Here is a 15,019-nt window from a genome sequence, read left to right as displayed (position 1 = left end):
TATAAGTCTAGGATTTAAGACTGTTCAGAACTAAGGTCTTCTGATTCCCAGCCCTATGCTCTTTCCCTAAATTCAGTAAGCAAGTGCTAAGTAGGCATGTAAGGTGAAAGCATTTGTAAATATACAGAGGCTCAGATGACCCAGAAAATACCAGTTGAGTCACTTTTCACTCTCCTGGAATCCACTTGTGATATTGTTTGCCTGTATCTTGGCTTACCTTCCCTAGTTACTCTCTAATTAAGGGCCACACCCAAGGTGCTGAACTAGAAATCTGGCTTTTCTTTATGGTTTTTCTGAAAGTGACTAAATACATAGAGATTGCTGGTGCCTTTTCCAAGATGATACGTGACTTTGTTAGCATGTTTTAAATGGGTTTAAAACAAACCCATTGAATATATAGTCTTGCCTTAAGTAGGTATATGATAAAACGGTCCATGCTGCACCTATCACATATTGACATATTTAAAAATTATTTGTGTACACATTTAATCTGTAAATTTGTAAAGAAGGATTAAGTAAAATGCATTTGTAAATAAAAAATGTTGTAGTATATAATTGCCACCAGACTGGTACTAGACAATATTGTGTCTTTTCATACTATTTCTCCCTTAATTTCCTTTATACTTGCCTTAGTACCTTTTTTTCTCACTTGAAACTAGGTTGTTCTTAGCTTATTGCCAAAGAAAGCCCCACTTTAAATTATTAACTGGGAGTAACTTAAAGTAGTATATTTACCATGAATATTTGTAATTTAACAGCATCAGACTATATTGGTAGAGTTCATTAACTAAGTTAGGTGGTGACCTCTTTATTCTTGCTTCATTATCTAAGAAATGGGCACTGGATGAGCCTCATGAATTTTGCCTATGAGAAAACAGGAACATTGACAGAAAAGGCACCACAGTTGTCCAATGGGATGATATGCTTTAACTTACTGTAGACATATAGAAATGTGGGCAAGGAGTTCACAGCAACCACAAAGATGTGTGAGTGCTTAGAGCCACGAGGTTACATTTATTTTGTGCCAAGCAACGCAGAATATAACTCTATAGTCGAGTTATTTCCTCCTTTAAAAAACCCAAAAGACAGTAAATGTAGTTGAAAACAGAGAGACAGATTGTGGTCAAGCTCACAATAGGCCCAGTGAGTGGACAGTATCTCTGGGTTATGTGCTGTGGTTCTTCAGGAGGGATGGTTGGCCTAGAAAGAAGCCACTGGATGAACTCTTCTAACTTGGTAGCACTGAGAAAAAATCTCCACTTTCCTCCATGGACAAAAGTTAGCTTGATCCATGTACTAATATCTGGGTAAATATAAATGTTTGAGTTTGCCTTTTTAAAGCTTCTTAGTGCATTTTGATGGTTACTTTGCTTCAGAATTTTAATTTTGGGAGAAATTGTTTTTTTCTCAGTGGGATCAGAATAACTAGGCAATTTCTCTGGTTTTGCTGAAGAGATTTCAGAGTCTGTAGAAGCCAATGTGTTCTTCAAAGTTCGCGCTTGTATGAGTTTGTGAAGTAATTCCATGACCTCTTTACCTTTTTCTCCTTCCAGAACTTCTGAACAATGTATGCTGGAAGAAGAATTCTGGTTTTCCAGTTCTGTTACCTTCTTCTTTAAAGCATCAATGTTTTCTTTCATTGAGAAGATATCTTTAGTTATTGTGTATTGCTTGTCTTCATTAACATTTGTTCTGGTTTCTAGTACCTCCATCTGCTTCTGATAAAAGTCAATCTTTCCCTGGAATTTTGATACTGCACTGACAATGTCAGTCATTTTCTCGAGGAGGTCAATTTGGGCAGTTTTAATATCGTGGAGCATTCCTATAACACTCATTTCTTCATCAGTACTGTTATCTTGATCACAACCATAGGAAGTTATAGTTGGATTTCTAGCTGAATTTGGGTCCTGGTTATTAAATTTATGGTAAACATTTTTAAGAGATTGTCTGATCTTGGAGAGATTTGAAGGCCACATCTTCCCAGCAGCAGCTTTTACTCTTTTGGTTTGATGTTTGTACATCTTTCATGAGCCAAGATGTTGGGAGACCTGATGAGAATTGAAGAAAGAAGCAATGTTAGAATTAAATGGTCTTCTCTTACTATTTGTTGAATGTCTTTCCTGGTAACATTGTGGAATGCCCTATGGAGAACACGAAGGGCAATAGTAGGTACTCTTAGTTGGTTAGCTTCTTTCAGGGCAGTGCTTGTGAATAATGGTCCAACTGCATGGATTCTTTCATATGGTGATTATTGACCTGATGCTGATGTCACAATGGCTGCTGGCTTAGATTCTATTTTACCTTAGGCCAATAATTCTCAAAAATTTTGGTTACAGAACTGTTTTTCCCTCATAAAAATTGAAGACCACAGACCTTTTGTTTATATTGGTTATATCAATTAATAGTCCATATTAGAAACTAAAACTAAGAAAGTCTTAGGATATTAATTTTTAAAAATATTTTATTGATTTTTTACAGAGAGAAAGGGAGAGAGATAGAGAGTTAGAAACATCTATGAGAGAGAATCATCAATCAGCTGCCTCCTGCACACCTCCTACTGGGGATGTGCCCGCAACCAAGGTACATGCCCTTGACCAGAATCGAACCTGGAACCCTTGAGTCCACAGGCCGACGCTTTATCCACTGAGCCAAACCAGCTAGGGCTAGGATATTAATTTAATAAAATAAAAAATAATAACAATATTAAATGTTAACATAAAATAATTATATTTTCCAAAAGAAGAAATAAGAGTGACATTGTTTATATATTTGCAAATGTTTTAAATACCTGGATTACTAGAAGACACTTAGATTCTGCTTCTGCATTACAGCTATTGTGAAATGTTGTTTTGGTTGAAGTATATGAAGAAAATAGTCTTTGAGTACTGGGAAGAGGCCAACCTCATGGTAGCAGATAAAATTTTTCAAAATCCTAATTTTAGCTTGAAAAGCTTGAAATTAATTAAGCTTGTAGGTTGTTTTCCTTAAAGTGATAGATAAGGTCCCTCTATCCATTTCCCCCCCAAATGCTTGCCAAATACCCAAATATGAATTATTATCGTTTGCTGCCAGTTTTTCTTTTAGGTAAACATGATATTCCATGGCCCTGGCCAGGTAGCTCAGTTGGTTAGAGAATTGTCCTGATATGTTAAGGTTGTGGGTTTGATCCCTGGTCATGACACATACAAGAATCAACCAATGCATGCATTAATAAGTGGAAGAACAAACTGATGTTTCTCTCTCTCTCTCTCTCAAAATCAATTTAAAAATTTTTAAATGATGTTTCATGCCTGGCTGGTGTGGCTAAGTGGTTGAGTGTTGACCTATCGACCAGGAGGTTATGGTTCAATTCCTGGTCAGGACACATGCCCAGGTTGCAGGCTCCATCCCCAGTGGGGGTGTGCAGGAGGCAGCTGATCAGTGATTCTCCATCATCATTGATGTCTCTCTCTCCCTTCCTCTCTGAAGACTCTATCTATCTATCTATCTATCTATCTATCTATCTATCTATCTATCATCTATCTATAAATATATAAATGATGTTTCATGAAAAAAAGCAGCTAGTTTAGTATGTAACTCAGATAAATACTTTCCTGGAGATATCCACCATACTCTGGTAAGCCACAGAAGTGCTTTGTGTGTACTTCCTATTACATCACACATAATGTTAAGAAGACATATTGAAGGGTTGAGATTTAAGAAAATTAAATTTGCCCTAACTGGTTTGGCTCAGTGGATAGAGTGTCAGCCTGCAGACTGAAGGGTCTCAGGTTCGATTCCGGTCAAGGGCATATAACTTGACTGCAGGCACATCTCCAGTGGGGGCTGTGCAGGAGGCAGCTGATTAATGTTTCTCTCTCATCGATGTTTCTAACTCTATATCCCTCTCCCTTCCTCTCTGTAAAAAATCAATAAAATATGTTAAAAAAAGAAAATTAACTTTTTTACTGCTTCATTAAGGGTATATAGAGCTAAATTGGCATTTCCTTGTATTCTTTTTCTTTTCTTTCTATTGATACAGTTTACTGCCACTGCCTTGGTTTCTGCTAAGTTTTACCCACCATTGATTTTGCAATGCAATTTGCAAAATGCAAATGTCAACATGGTGAAACAGTCTAAAATTATTTTGAAATATGTTTGCTCTCATCATGCCTTGTACACCACACCTTGAGAACTACGGCCTTGAGCTTTAAAAAAACAGCAGACATTTTTCATGTTTCTTCTTACAGCTTTTAAAAATAATAGTATTTGAAATTCATTCCTTTGAAATATTAAAAGTTTTGTTTATTTGATAAATTGAGGTAAACTTTAATTTTTTCTTTGGTCACCTAAGACTGGATATTTCGGAATTTAAATCACATGATAAAGCTGTCTCTCAAGGTGCAGTTCCACTTTATGAAAAAGGATATTCCCTGTAGGATCAGTGCCAGTCCCAACCCTCTACTAAATCACTCTTCCTCCTACTTATGCCTAATTGCAGCGCTAGCTTTGGCTTAGATTTTGGTACAAACTCTGAATTTAAGCCAAAGTAATTTAAGAATTTTGGCTCATCAATGATATCTGGGATTTTCCTTGACTGTCCTATCTTTGAATCTCTGTTTAGAAACCTTATGAAAACTTCTGGAAACCTTTTCAAACTGTTGCTGAGGGGAAAAAAATATTCTCCAGGAAGCAGACTAGCAGAGGAATAGTATGTGGGGCCAAAAAGGTAGTGTTCAGAGCTGCCCCATTCACCTTAGACAAGGCCATTCTATCCATCAAGCACTGCAGACACAGTGCTTAGAGCCTATGAGGTTGTCAAGGGCCAATAAAAAATATTTGAGAGCAGAAAGAAAAAATAATGGGCTCAGAATATGAAAAGATTGAAACAATAAATGTTTAATTAAATATCTCCAAAGTGTACCATTATATCATCTTCATTAATTGTTAAATTTAGAATTAAAATTTCATTACATTTGGGGGAATTTTTGGATTAGGTTTTCTCACTTTACAAGAATTCTCAAATAAATTAGAGGGATTGCTTGTAGCAAATAGTCCAAATGGGGTAATAACAGCTAAAACTTACTGGGTGAATACCAGACACTGTTCTAAATATTAGCTTATTTAACTGAAATTCAGAGAAGTCAAGTAATTTTTCTTTCTGCTAAAGAATGGGAAAAATTGAATTTAAAATTCTTATATTCTAGCTCCAGGGTTCATATATTTTATCTCTACTGCCACACAATTATGATAAAAATACCTGTTTATCAACTCGGAAAGAGGTTGGCATTTCATTTTAGAAAAATCACACATATAGTTATTGAAAACATTTTGACTAAAATTTTATTTGTTTAGCAATATTATAAACCTAAATGTTTGGTTGGTTATTTTATTTATTAAAGCTACTAAGGCTATTCTTGCCTTATTGTAATAGTAGTATAACAACTGTATAATAAAGAACAATAGACTTTAAAATTTAAACTAAAATTATTCATGTTCAATGATTATTTTTATGAAAAAATTTAATCTAGTAGGTTTGATAAAAGCATAAACCTGTCTGATTTCCTAATTACTTATTTATTAATGATAAAGAAAGGAGCCTCAGCCTATTTGGGGTTTGCTGGACTGTGGGAACCTATTGTGGGAGGATATAAGCCTATTGATTTGGGTGAATTTGTAAAAGCAGTCAACAAGTGAATGATGGTTTGATTTGAGTATTGGGCACACAGTGCAATATACAAATTTTGTACACTTGAAACCTATATAATCCTATTAACCAATGTTACCCCGATAAACTTAATTAAAAGATGAATGAAAAATGGGGAATGAGCTGATTCCCACCCTTTTGTTCTTGCCAGATATATGGAGACGTTTAGAAATAAAATAACTTGGAAGACTGGAACCTAATGGTGGATTTTTACTGAGGAAAAATGTTCTCCGGGAGGCCTGCATTTACGGGAATGGTATTTGGAGCCAGAAAGTTCAGAGTTCAAGGTGTTCTCATTTACTAACTCTGTGCTCTTAGTTAAGTTACTAACCTTTCACAAGCCTGTAAAATAGGATAATAATAGCACCTATTTCATAGAGTGGATTTGAGGATAAGGTGTTCAATATTTGTAACCTCTTTTCCACCTTTTCTCTGATTACCTTCTTCTCACTCATCTTTCGAATAAAAGTAGGAAATGGTTAAGAGCTTTAAGCTTTAGCTCTACTGTCTCTTTCAGTGTATTACTCTCTCAGTAAAGAGGCCACTCCACCATCTATATGACCATGGCATAAAGCAAGTACTGCTCACTGTTCCATATGCCATGCAGATAAAGCATTTGGATTAGAAGAGCACCAGAAGGCAGCAAACAGGGTCGGATAAACCAATATTGTGTCTCCTAGTACAGCTACTGCAACAAGCTATGGTGTCATAAAGAATGGCATGGAATGACCATTGGAGAGATGATTCTAATAATAGATAATATTATTAACATTTAAAAACTAGTGGTTTTGAGTAAATTAACTATAAATTTATTATGGTAGAGTGTAACTCAGCGGTTCTCAACCTGTGGGTCACGACCCCTTTGGGGGTCGAACGACCCTTTCACAGGTGTCGCCTAAGACCATCGGAAAATACATATATAATTACATATTGTTTTTGTGATGAATCACTATGCTTTAATTATGTTCAATTTGTAACAATGAAAATACATCCTGCATATCAGATATTTACATTACGATTCATAACAGTAGCAAAATTACAGTTATGAAGTAGCAACGAAAATAATTTTATGGTTGGGGGTTACCACAACATGAGGAACTGTATTAAAGGGTCACAGCGTTAGGAAGGTTGAGAACCACTGGTCTAGCTGATCTATTTAAAACTTACCCTAATTTAAAAAAAAAGAAAAATAAAAAAAATAAAACTTACCCTAATTTACATCCTTTTTAATATGCTTCTCTTTTTAGTTGGTAGAGTTATAGCTATTCTGCTAGCAATTGGATATTATTTGTAACCTTTATGTTACATCGATAGTCTCTACTATTGTTCAAGTACCCTTAGTGGTTGTGATCATGAAAAAATTTTGAAGGTCTTTTACATCCCCCACAAAATTTGAGGACCAGGTTTACAAGAATCTGAGCCCTCCCACCTGAATATCACCTGTCATGTGCAGAGTGAGATAAAAGATTAAGGGAACAGGAACCAGGAAGGTCTTTTTCAAAATTAATCAGGGGTAGCTGACCCAAGTGGATAAGAATGTGTTAATCAGAGAGCCTCGATCTAGTATTTCACAAACCAAGTAGTTATTAAGGACCCCAAAGTGGAGCCATCTTTTCTTCTACTTTTCTTTCTGTTTAGCCATGAGAAGTAGAAAGGAACACAATTGACATCAGAGCTGTTGCACTGGGCCAAGGGATGAAGAGTAAAGGAAAGACACAGTGTTTATATGACAGGAAGAGGCAGGCAGTGATGCCACATTATTTGCTGAAGGACATGATGGAGCCATTGCCATTGATAAGGCAGCCTGGCTAGAGGGACACTTGGGGTGAGTGTGGTGTCCATAAACGTTCAGGATAACACTTTAAAATCATATGGATCCCCGGCCAAATAAGATGAACAACTCTGATGAAATGATGGAATGATCATTTTCTTTCACATACTCTTTATTTTATCACAATAACTGAAATTGTGGGGTCCCTTTCTGGAATGTCCTCCATGTATTTATCATCCTGGCAAGTTTCTACTCATCCTTTAGGAGACATCCAGGTAACACGTTCCTCCTGTCTGTTCTCCATGATCCTCCACGTGGACTTACTAGAGCTTTCGAAAGTTCTGTGTCCCTACCTAGTGGTGCTTGACACACAATGACAGTATTGCTGTATGCCATTGTTGTGCCAATCTCCCCTCTAGATTGTGAGCTCCTTGAGAGGAGAAACTTGCTTTCAACTCTATATCTCCAGTGTCACAAGCCTAACATGTAGTTGGTGCTCAGTGTATCTTTATTCATTGATGAATGCACTTGTGGATAATTATTAAGATATACACTGGGTCTCTCTCTCCTGAGCCTAATTCTAGAAAGAATTAGCCCAATGTGTGGCTGGGGAACACATTGCTTTCTTCATAAAGGGAATCTATGATAACTTTTCTCAGCTCCTGAGGGAACATTTAGCATTTTGGGATAGGGACTTAATAATTGCTTCTCCAGAGACCTGAAGTAGTTAAATGGCAAGAGAGGTAAATTGAGATCAGGCAGAGGGAGGTAATGTATGAACTTGGAAACAGCTAAGGCATGGATGAGAGAGAGAACTCCGTAGTGATGGTAACAGGATTGGTGTTAATGGCACTGATCATAGATGTGACTAAGGTACCCAGCATACTTCCCCATGTGCCCCATATTGAGTCTTTCAGGCCTCTAGGGAACCACAGGTAATCAGTGTGTTTTCCAAGTCCCTGTGGGTATGCCTGCGATTGCATTTGTCACCATCTAGGGTACTCAGGCACTTATCTCTTTATTCATGTCATTTTATACTCCAAATTTACAAAGAGCTCTCTCTAGCTTATCTAGACATACCCTTCACCATTTAGTTCCAGAACCCTGGGGGCATATTCGAATTTTATGTAATCTCTCCTCCCTGTCATCTTTCTCCCATTCTTTCTGTTATGCTTGGCTCTTGCTGGTAATATATTATATAAGGCTGCTCAGCTTCTGTAATGCTCAACTTCACCTCTTGGTTTCCCTTCTCCAATATTGCTGTTAAACCTCTGCTCCCGGTAGCCTATGATTGAGACCCTATTCATAGTGCTTTATAAGTCCTGATGTGCACAATTGATGTAGCCATAAAAATAAATGGCCGTAAAAAAGAAAGAGAAAGCAAAAGGGAAGTGTTTTTTTTGCTTAATCATGGACCTCCTTCCTTTAATGGCACTGGTGAATAAATTCAGTGAGTTATTCTATTTAAACACTTCTGTTTCACTGAATTTATATCACTTAGCAGATCTTTTTAGAAATAATTATGTGATGGGTGCAGCCCTGGATTAACTTGCTGTCCTGTTCCTGAATTGCACCGAACTTCATTTAAGAAACACCGAAAATAAAAGACACGAATACATAGTGATCATATAGGAATGGGGATTTCAAATGTAAACACATCCAGAAATCATCAAGTGTACCAATTGAAGAATGTTAGTTTTCCCATTTTTAATTATACTAAACACTGTGTAGTTTGCTGTGTTGTCTTACTTGGGTTTGTTTATATGTTACTATATCTTAATTGGAAGAAAAACTCTGTTTTAGTGTTTGGGTTTTCAGTTGTAATGATGCTTTATAGGACTTTGGACTACAAAACCCAAGGAGCTAGTTTCTTTCTTGGCTTAAAGTTTTAAAGATTATAATGTGAAAGATTGCGCTGGTTTCCCTTAATGCTGCGAACCTTGAGAGGCATCTGTTATTATGACGTTTTATGCTTCTGAGGGAATTTGCACCAGCATCTCTGTGAAGTAAATGTGTATGTGTCCCTTGGCTCCATCTTTCCTTCTGTTATGAGTCTGCTCTCCATCCTGGGCATAATTCTTCCCACTTTATTTCACGTGTGCAGTGAGAACAGCAATAATGCCATGTGTTGATGTTGAAGGAGTGTCATAAGGCTATCATGAAACATCTAATTTTTAAATTTATGTAACCCTTAAACTATTATCATTATGCACTGTTTCTGCAGTGTTTGCTCTTCTGGAGTTTGATTTTAGAGTCATTTTTTCTCTCTCTTTAATGCTACATGTGTCCTTTCTCCTGTAATGGGTTTGGATTGCAAAGATCTTATTTAACTTTCCAAATATATTATTTCTCTTTATACTCTCTGGTACACACAGAATAGAAAATGCCCAAAAGGCAATCTGAAAACTGAAGGTTTTCTTTTCCTCTTTCTTCTCTACCTAGGCTTTTACAATTGTGATCTAAGGGGAGAAGTATTTACTCATTGCTTTAAGTATTTATTAAAATCTCCTTTCCCTTGCCACCCCCCAGGATATATATTATTGCTGCCCCTGCTTTGGGTGTGCCAAAAGCCAATTAGAGTATAAAAGGTATTTAAGAATATTTAACTAAAGATTGAGAATTAGATCTTTTTTTTATTCTCTTTCTGGAAATTTGAGATCTCTTTCTGATGGTCTTCATATAATGTAAGTATCAAATGACAGAAATGGAGAATGACAAGGCAGTTCTATTAGACACATATTTCAATAATTTTCAGCTTCAGTTTTTGCCACTAATGGCTATGATTCTCACTGTAACTTATGAGAATTAATTACCACTCATTCTATTTAGGTGCCCAAGTTTCTCCTCCATAATATAGTATAAAATGAGAGCAAGCTGGCTTAAGCCCTTGGATAATTTACATAGTAAAATAGGTAAAAAGCTTTACCATAACCTCCATTGAACTTCACATTTAATTTTTTTAATGGCACTTAAAAACAACAACAACAAAAGAACATTCCTGGAAATCACATTCTTTGTTATTAGAAATCAGAACTAAAAAAAAAAAAGGATGCCAGGCTCATTATAATGATTAAAAAAGTGACATATTAAAACAGAAGATCCAGTATTCCTTTGAGAATCTAAAGAAAGCTTTGCAGTCATCCCTTAGAAACAGCATATGCATATAATTCTGTATATAATTTTAGGTGATTCACAGACCTAACCTCCAGTCTCTTGTCCCAAAGGCATTTATGGACACTATAAATTATACCCAAGATATAATTCCTGTCAGAAAGAGAAGAAGGATGGTTCACACTTCAGTATCTGATTGTGGGTATTTTGTTACTAAGAGGTCTGGGGCCTTTAGGTGGTTTTGTTTGAGAACTTAGAATACATAAACTGCTCAGAATAAAGGCAGTTGATTATTACAGGATCACAGGAGGGAGAGGCCACAGAAGGCAGTAGTTTGGAATTGGTTGCAGTGGAAACCTTTAAGAATGAGTGAGATTGGTTAGATGAAAGTCTGGCTCTTTGCACCATGAAATCAGGGTCCCTATTTGGTTTGTCTTCACTGTCTCTAGGTTGGTGCCTGCTATTTACCAATAGGCTTTCAATAAAGATGAATATAGTATTTTAGTGAAACTTAAACCAAGAAAAATGGCATTAACCCAGGTCTGGAGTTCTACCTGGGTCTCTGAAGCTGAGTGAATGAAATGAATGGTGGTGACCCCTCTAGTTATCTCTGGTGATCAGTTGAGAGCATGGCAAGCATTTTATAAGAGTTATTGGGAGGTCAAAGCTACAAAATTAAGTGTCTTAATCTTATTGCTAAGGAACTAAGAAATAGCAGAAGTGACATACCCAATATTTTATCATGAAATTCTGATAGGCCTTAGGAATAGAACTTGCAGAAGTGGTTCCAAATCTGAGACTGAACTGCCAGGCCTTAGTCCCATGGCATTGGAGAGGTTGCCATGTCTCCTGCAGTTCCTCTAGTTTAGAGCTTTTGATGCAGGCATCCGGGGGGATCAGGGACTGAGAGGCTACAACCCACAGTGAGCTCTTGGCTTTGGGCAGGAAAGGATTCAAACACAAACCAGCATAGAGTATAAAATGAAGTGAGTTTATTAGCGTGAAACAGTGAGACAGAGAATGGGCTACTGCACAGAGCAGCCCTACTTTAGTGGAATTTGCTTTCTTTATTGAGGTTCATTTAATCAGGGGGTGGGGTACTCAATCAGAGGGATGAATATTCATAATCTTCCCCAAAAAGGGGTGGGAATTTCTCAGAGGAGCTGTGTGGGCCATTTTGTGACCTTTATGGGCTTGATGGTGGCACAGGATGTTCGTTTAGCTTGCTAATACATTACAACTAGAGGCCCAGTGCACGAATTCGTGCACAAGTGGAGTCCCTTGGCCTGGCTGGCTATCAGGGCCGACAGGGGCCGTCTCACCCAGTCCCAATCAGGGCCGATTGGAGCCAGCTGGCTGAGGGAAGGGACCACGGGAGGTTGGTCAGTTGCGGGAGGCTGGCTGTGGGAGCGCACTAACTACCAGGGGCAGCTCCTGTGTTGAGCGTCTGCCTCTTGGTGGTCAGTGCACGTCATAGCAACCAGTCGTTCAGTCTACCAGTCCTAATGGTCACTTAGGCTTTTATATATATAGGGGGGGCCCAGTGCACAAAGATTTGTGCATGGGGGTGGGTCCCTCAGCCCGACCTGCACTCTCTACAATCTGGGACCCCTCAGGGGAGCCCTCTCCAATTCGGGAGTTTCTTTCTGTCTTTGCAATCATATGAACGAATTGTCTGAGACCCCAACCCAGTTTGGTTTGTTGCTCACAGAATAATAGAGGCATTTTTTTTCCTTTGCTTCATTGGTGGAGATTTCCTGGAAGTTTTAGGATATCTTCCCTTTAATTTTTCCTAGACACTCTGATTTTACTTATGTCTTTCACCTTTGCTTTCCCTCCATCCCCCACCACAACAGTAACTTGCTTCAGACTCACTTTGTTCTAGTGTCTAGGAGATCCGTCTGCCACCAGAACTACTATTCCCAGAATTCCTGGTGCTCCCCGTGCTCTTGCTTTTCCCTTCCTGCTCTGTCTCCGTCCCATGGCCTCCCACTCTGCCAAGTCCTCGAAGCCGTCAGCTCTCCCTCTCTGCTCTCTGCCAGGCGCCTGTGTATGCAAATTAACCCACCATCTTTGTTGGGTTAATTTGCATACTCACTCCTGATTGGCTGGTGGGCATCAAGGAGGTATGGTCAATTTACATGTCCCTCTTTTATTATATAGGATATAGATGAGTGTATGACCGTTAGGTGAAATTAGTCACTGTGTTGTATCAAACTGGACTATGCTGGTTTTAAGCCATAAATCCTGTGCTGGTGGTGGGAGGGGTCTTACATCACAGTTCCTGTAGCTTTTATCAATTGCAGCTGTTCTGCCACACACCCTATCTCATCTGAGCCTTGTGCTTAATTTCCCAGATGGGGAGGAAAGAAGGAAGGCACTGTGGGACAACTAAGTCATTTTTAAAAAATATATATTTTATTGATTTTTACAGAGAGGAAGGGAGAGGGACAGAGAGTTAGAAACATTGATGAGAGAGAAACATCAATCAACTGCCTCCTGCACACCCCCTACTGGGGATGTGCCCACAACCAAGGTACTTGACCGGAATCAAACCTGGGACCATTCAGTCCACAGGACGATGCTCTATCCACTGAGCCAAACCAGTTAGGGCCATTTTTAATTTTGACCTTTTCCTTCTCCTCTTTAAGTGCCATTTACAAAGGAGGTGTTATCATTAAACACAGACCCTGCTTCATACCAACTCCCAGCTCTTTTCTGCCTCCTCTTCCTACTTGTACAAGTGGGCTCTCCATCTGCTAAGTCATTGCTGCAGGACAGTGATTCACCTAGTGGCTTTCCTTTATTCTGAGAGGTAAATTAACCATTGGCCATTTAATCCTGACTCACCGTGGGCATTTTCTTTTTCCTTTCTATATAATTTCAGATTTTTACATCTATTTGTCTATCTTACACATGGAATATGTGACAATGATGTTTTCCATTTTTAAAATCTCAACTTTCCCCACAGCAAGACATTGTCATTTCACTTCTTAATTCCCTACTGACTGTTATGAATAAAATGTTCATGTCCTGAAGTGCCTGAGACCCAATGTGTCCCAAATGAAGAGAATGGGCTATGTTACAGTCCAGTGCCATAGCGCATATCTCTGTGTGTGTTTAGGGGGTGATCCCTCCCTTCTCAGACTTCGATGTTTTAGAAGGAGGGGCAAGAATGATCATATCTCTTCTGCCCTCTCTCCATCTCCTCAGGGGAGAAGAGTGCCTTTGCCAAATGCTGAGTTGGGCTAAGGAACTGGGCAGGCATATCTCCTCTCCTTCCTCCTTTCCTTTGCCTTTGGGATTTGCCTGCCTGCTTCGGGAGCTCTTCATTCTGTCTTCCATGCCACCAGCTGAACAAGGGAAGACTCAGCCACCCCATTCCCCCATCCTCCTGACCCCACCTCACTACACAGGGGCCAGGGCTGAAGTGTGGAGAGTCAATTCCATTCTGAAGTTGGATAATAGGAAGACTGTGGTTGCCACACAGCTACACCATATCCATCATAAGGATGATATTTTTTTTTATCTCTGATTTGCCATGCTTCTCTGCCTATTTCAACTGTAGAAATTGGGAAAGGAAAACCCCCACAATTTATTCACCATCTCATACACCCAACACAAATAGGCTCATTTTGAGTCATTAAAAATTTGGATGACATTGCTCAGCCTGCTGTTTGAAAAAGCCCAGAGCAAAGCCTATTAGAGTGAATTGCATTTGGGAAGAAGCCTATGAATTTGAAATTTTGATTTTAGGTGCAGGGTTTATCATTTAGATATGACTGGAGATTTTTTTCTTGCCTTTTTATCACAAACCTGAGAAATATCATACTGACCTGATGTTTTCAGCGGACATCGTGAGTAGTAACCTGAAATTACCAGGTGTAGGTGCTTCAATCAGTTTCTTAAAATTTTCTATATCCCTGATTTCTTAACTATATGATGGGGATGATAGTACTTCACAAAGTTGTTGAGAGGAATAAATTAAGTGAGAAAATATATATGAGAAACAGTTCAGTACCTGGCCCATCATAGGCATTTGATAAATGTTTAATAAACATCTATGGTGTAGGTGTTGTCATAAAAAGAATATTCTCTATAAATCAGTGAACTCAGTAACCCAGCCTTTTGCTACCCAGATAGAGCAATTTAAAAAGAGGAAAAGAAATAGGTCTGTTATTGGTGTCAACCTAAGAAACATACAGACCTGTAGAGTATTTTATAAGTTTACTTGAGCCAAACTGACAATAATTGTCAGGAAGCAAGAACTCAAAAGCTCTGGAGAATAACACTTTTGCAATTTCTTTTATGAATTTGAAATTAAAGAAGGGAAAGCAAGGAAGATTACAAGAAGGTGAGAGAAAGCAAGGCCAGCATTGGATTACAGGATAGTTAACAAGATTATGTGCTCCCTGGAGGATGGTGGCTGTTTATTTCAAAGGTGTGTTAAT

At 38.3% G+C, this 15,019-nt stretch overlaps 1 protein-coding gene across 1 annotated transcript; it reads right to left on the bottom strand.

Annotated features, from left to right (window-relative positions):
* Nucleotides 1–1,046: 1,046 nt before the first annotated feature.
* On the bottom strand, nucleotides 1,047–2,021 carry CCDC54 (coiled-coil domain containing 54). Its single transcript, XM_006090066.1, has one exon. The coding sequence runs from the start codon at nucleotides 2,019–2,021 to the stop codon at nucleotides 1,047–1,049; it is 975 nt and encodes a 324-aa protein (XP_006090128.1).
* Between the last annotated feature and the right edge of the window lie 12,998 nt (nucleotides 2,022–15,019).

Source organism: Myotis lucifugus, unplaced genomic scaffold, assembly GCF_000147115.1.
Source record: "Myotis lucifugus unplaced genomic scaffold, Myoluc2.0 scaffold_67, whole genome shotgun sequence".
NCBI classification, from domain to species: domain Eukaryota; kingdom Metazoa; phylum Chordata; class Mammalia; order Chiroptera; family Vespertilionidae; genus Myotis; species Myotis lucifugus.
The sequence above is the reverse complement of the archived record's forward strand: the minus strand, read 5'-3'. Positions and strand labels throughout refer to the sequence as shown.

What these genes read in the sequence shown, in the direction of transcription:
- CCDC54 (XM_006090066.1), bottom strand. Translation starts at nt 2,021, where the DNA reads ATGTACAAACATCAAACCAAAAGAGTAAAAGCTGCTGCTGGGAAGATG.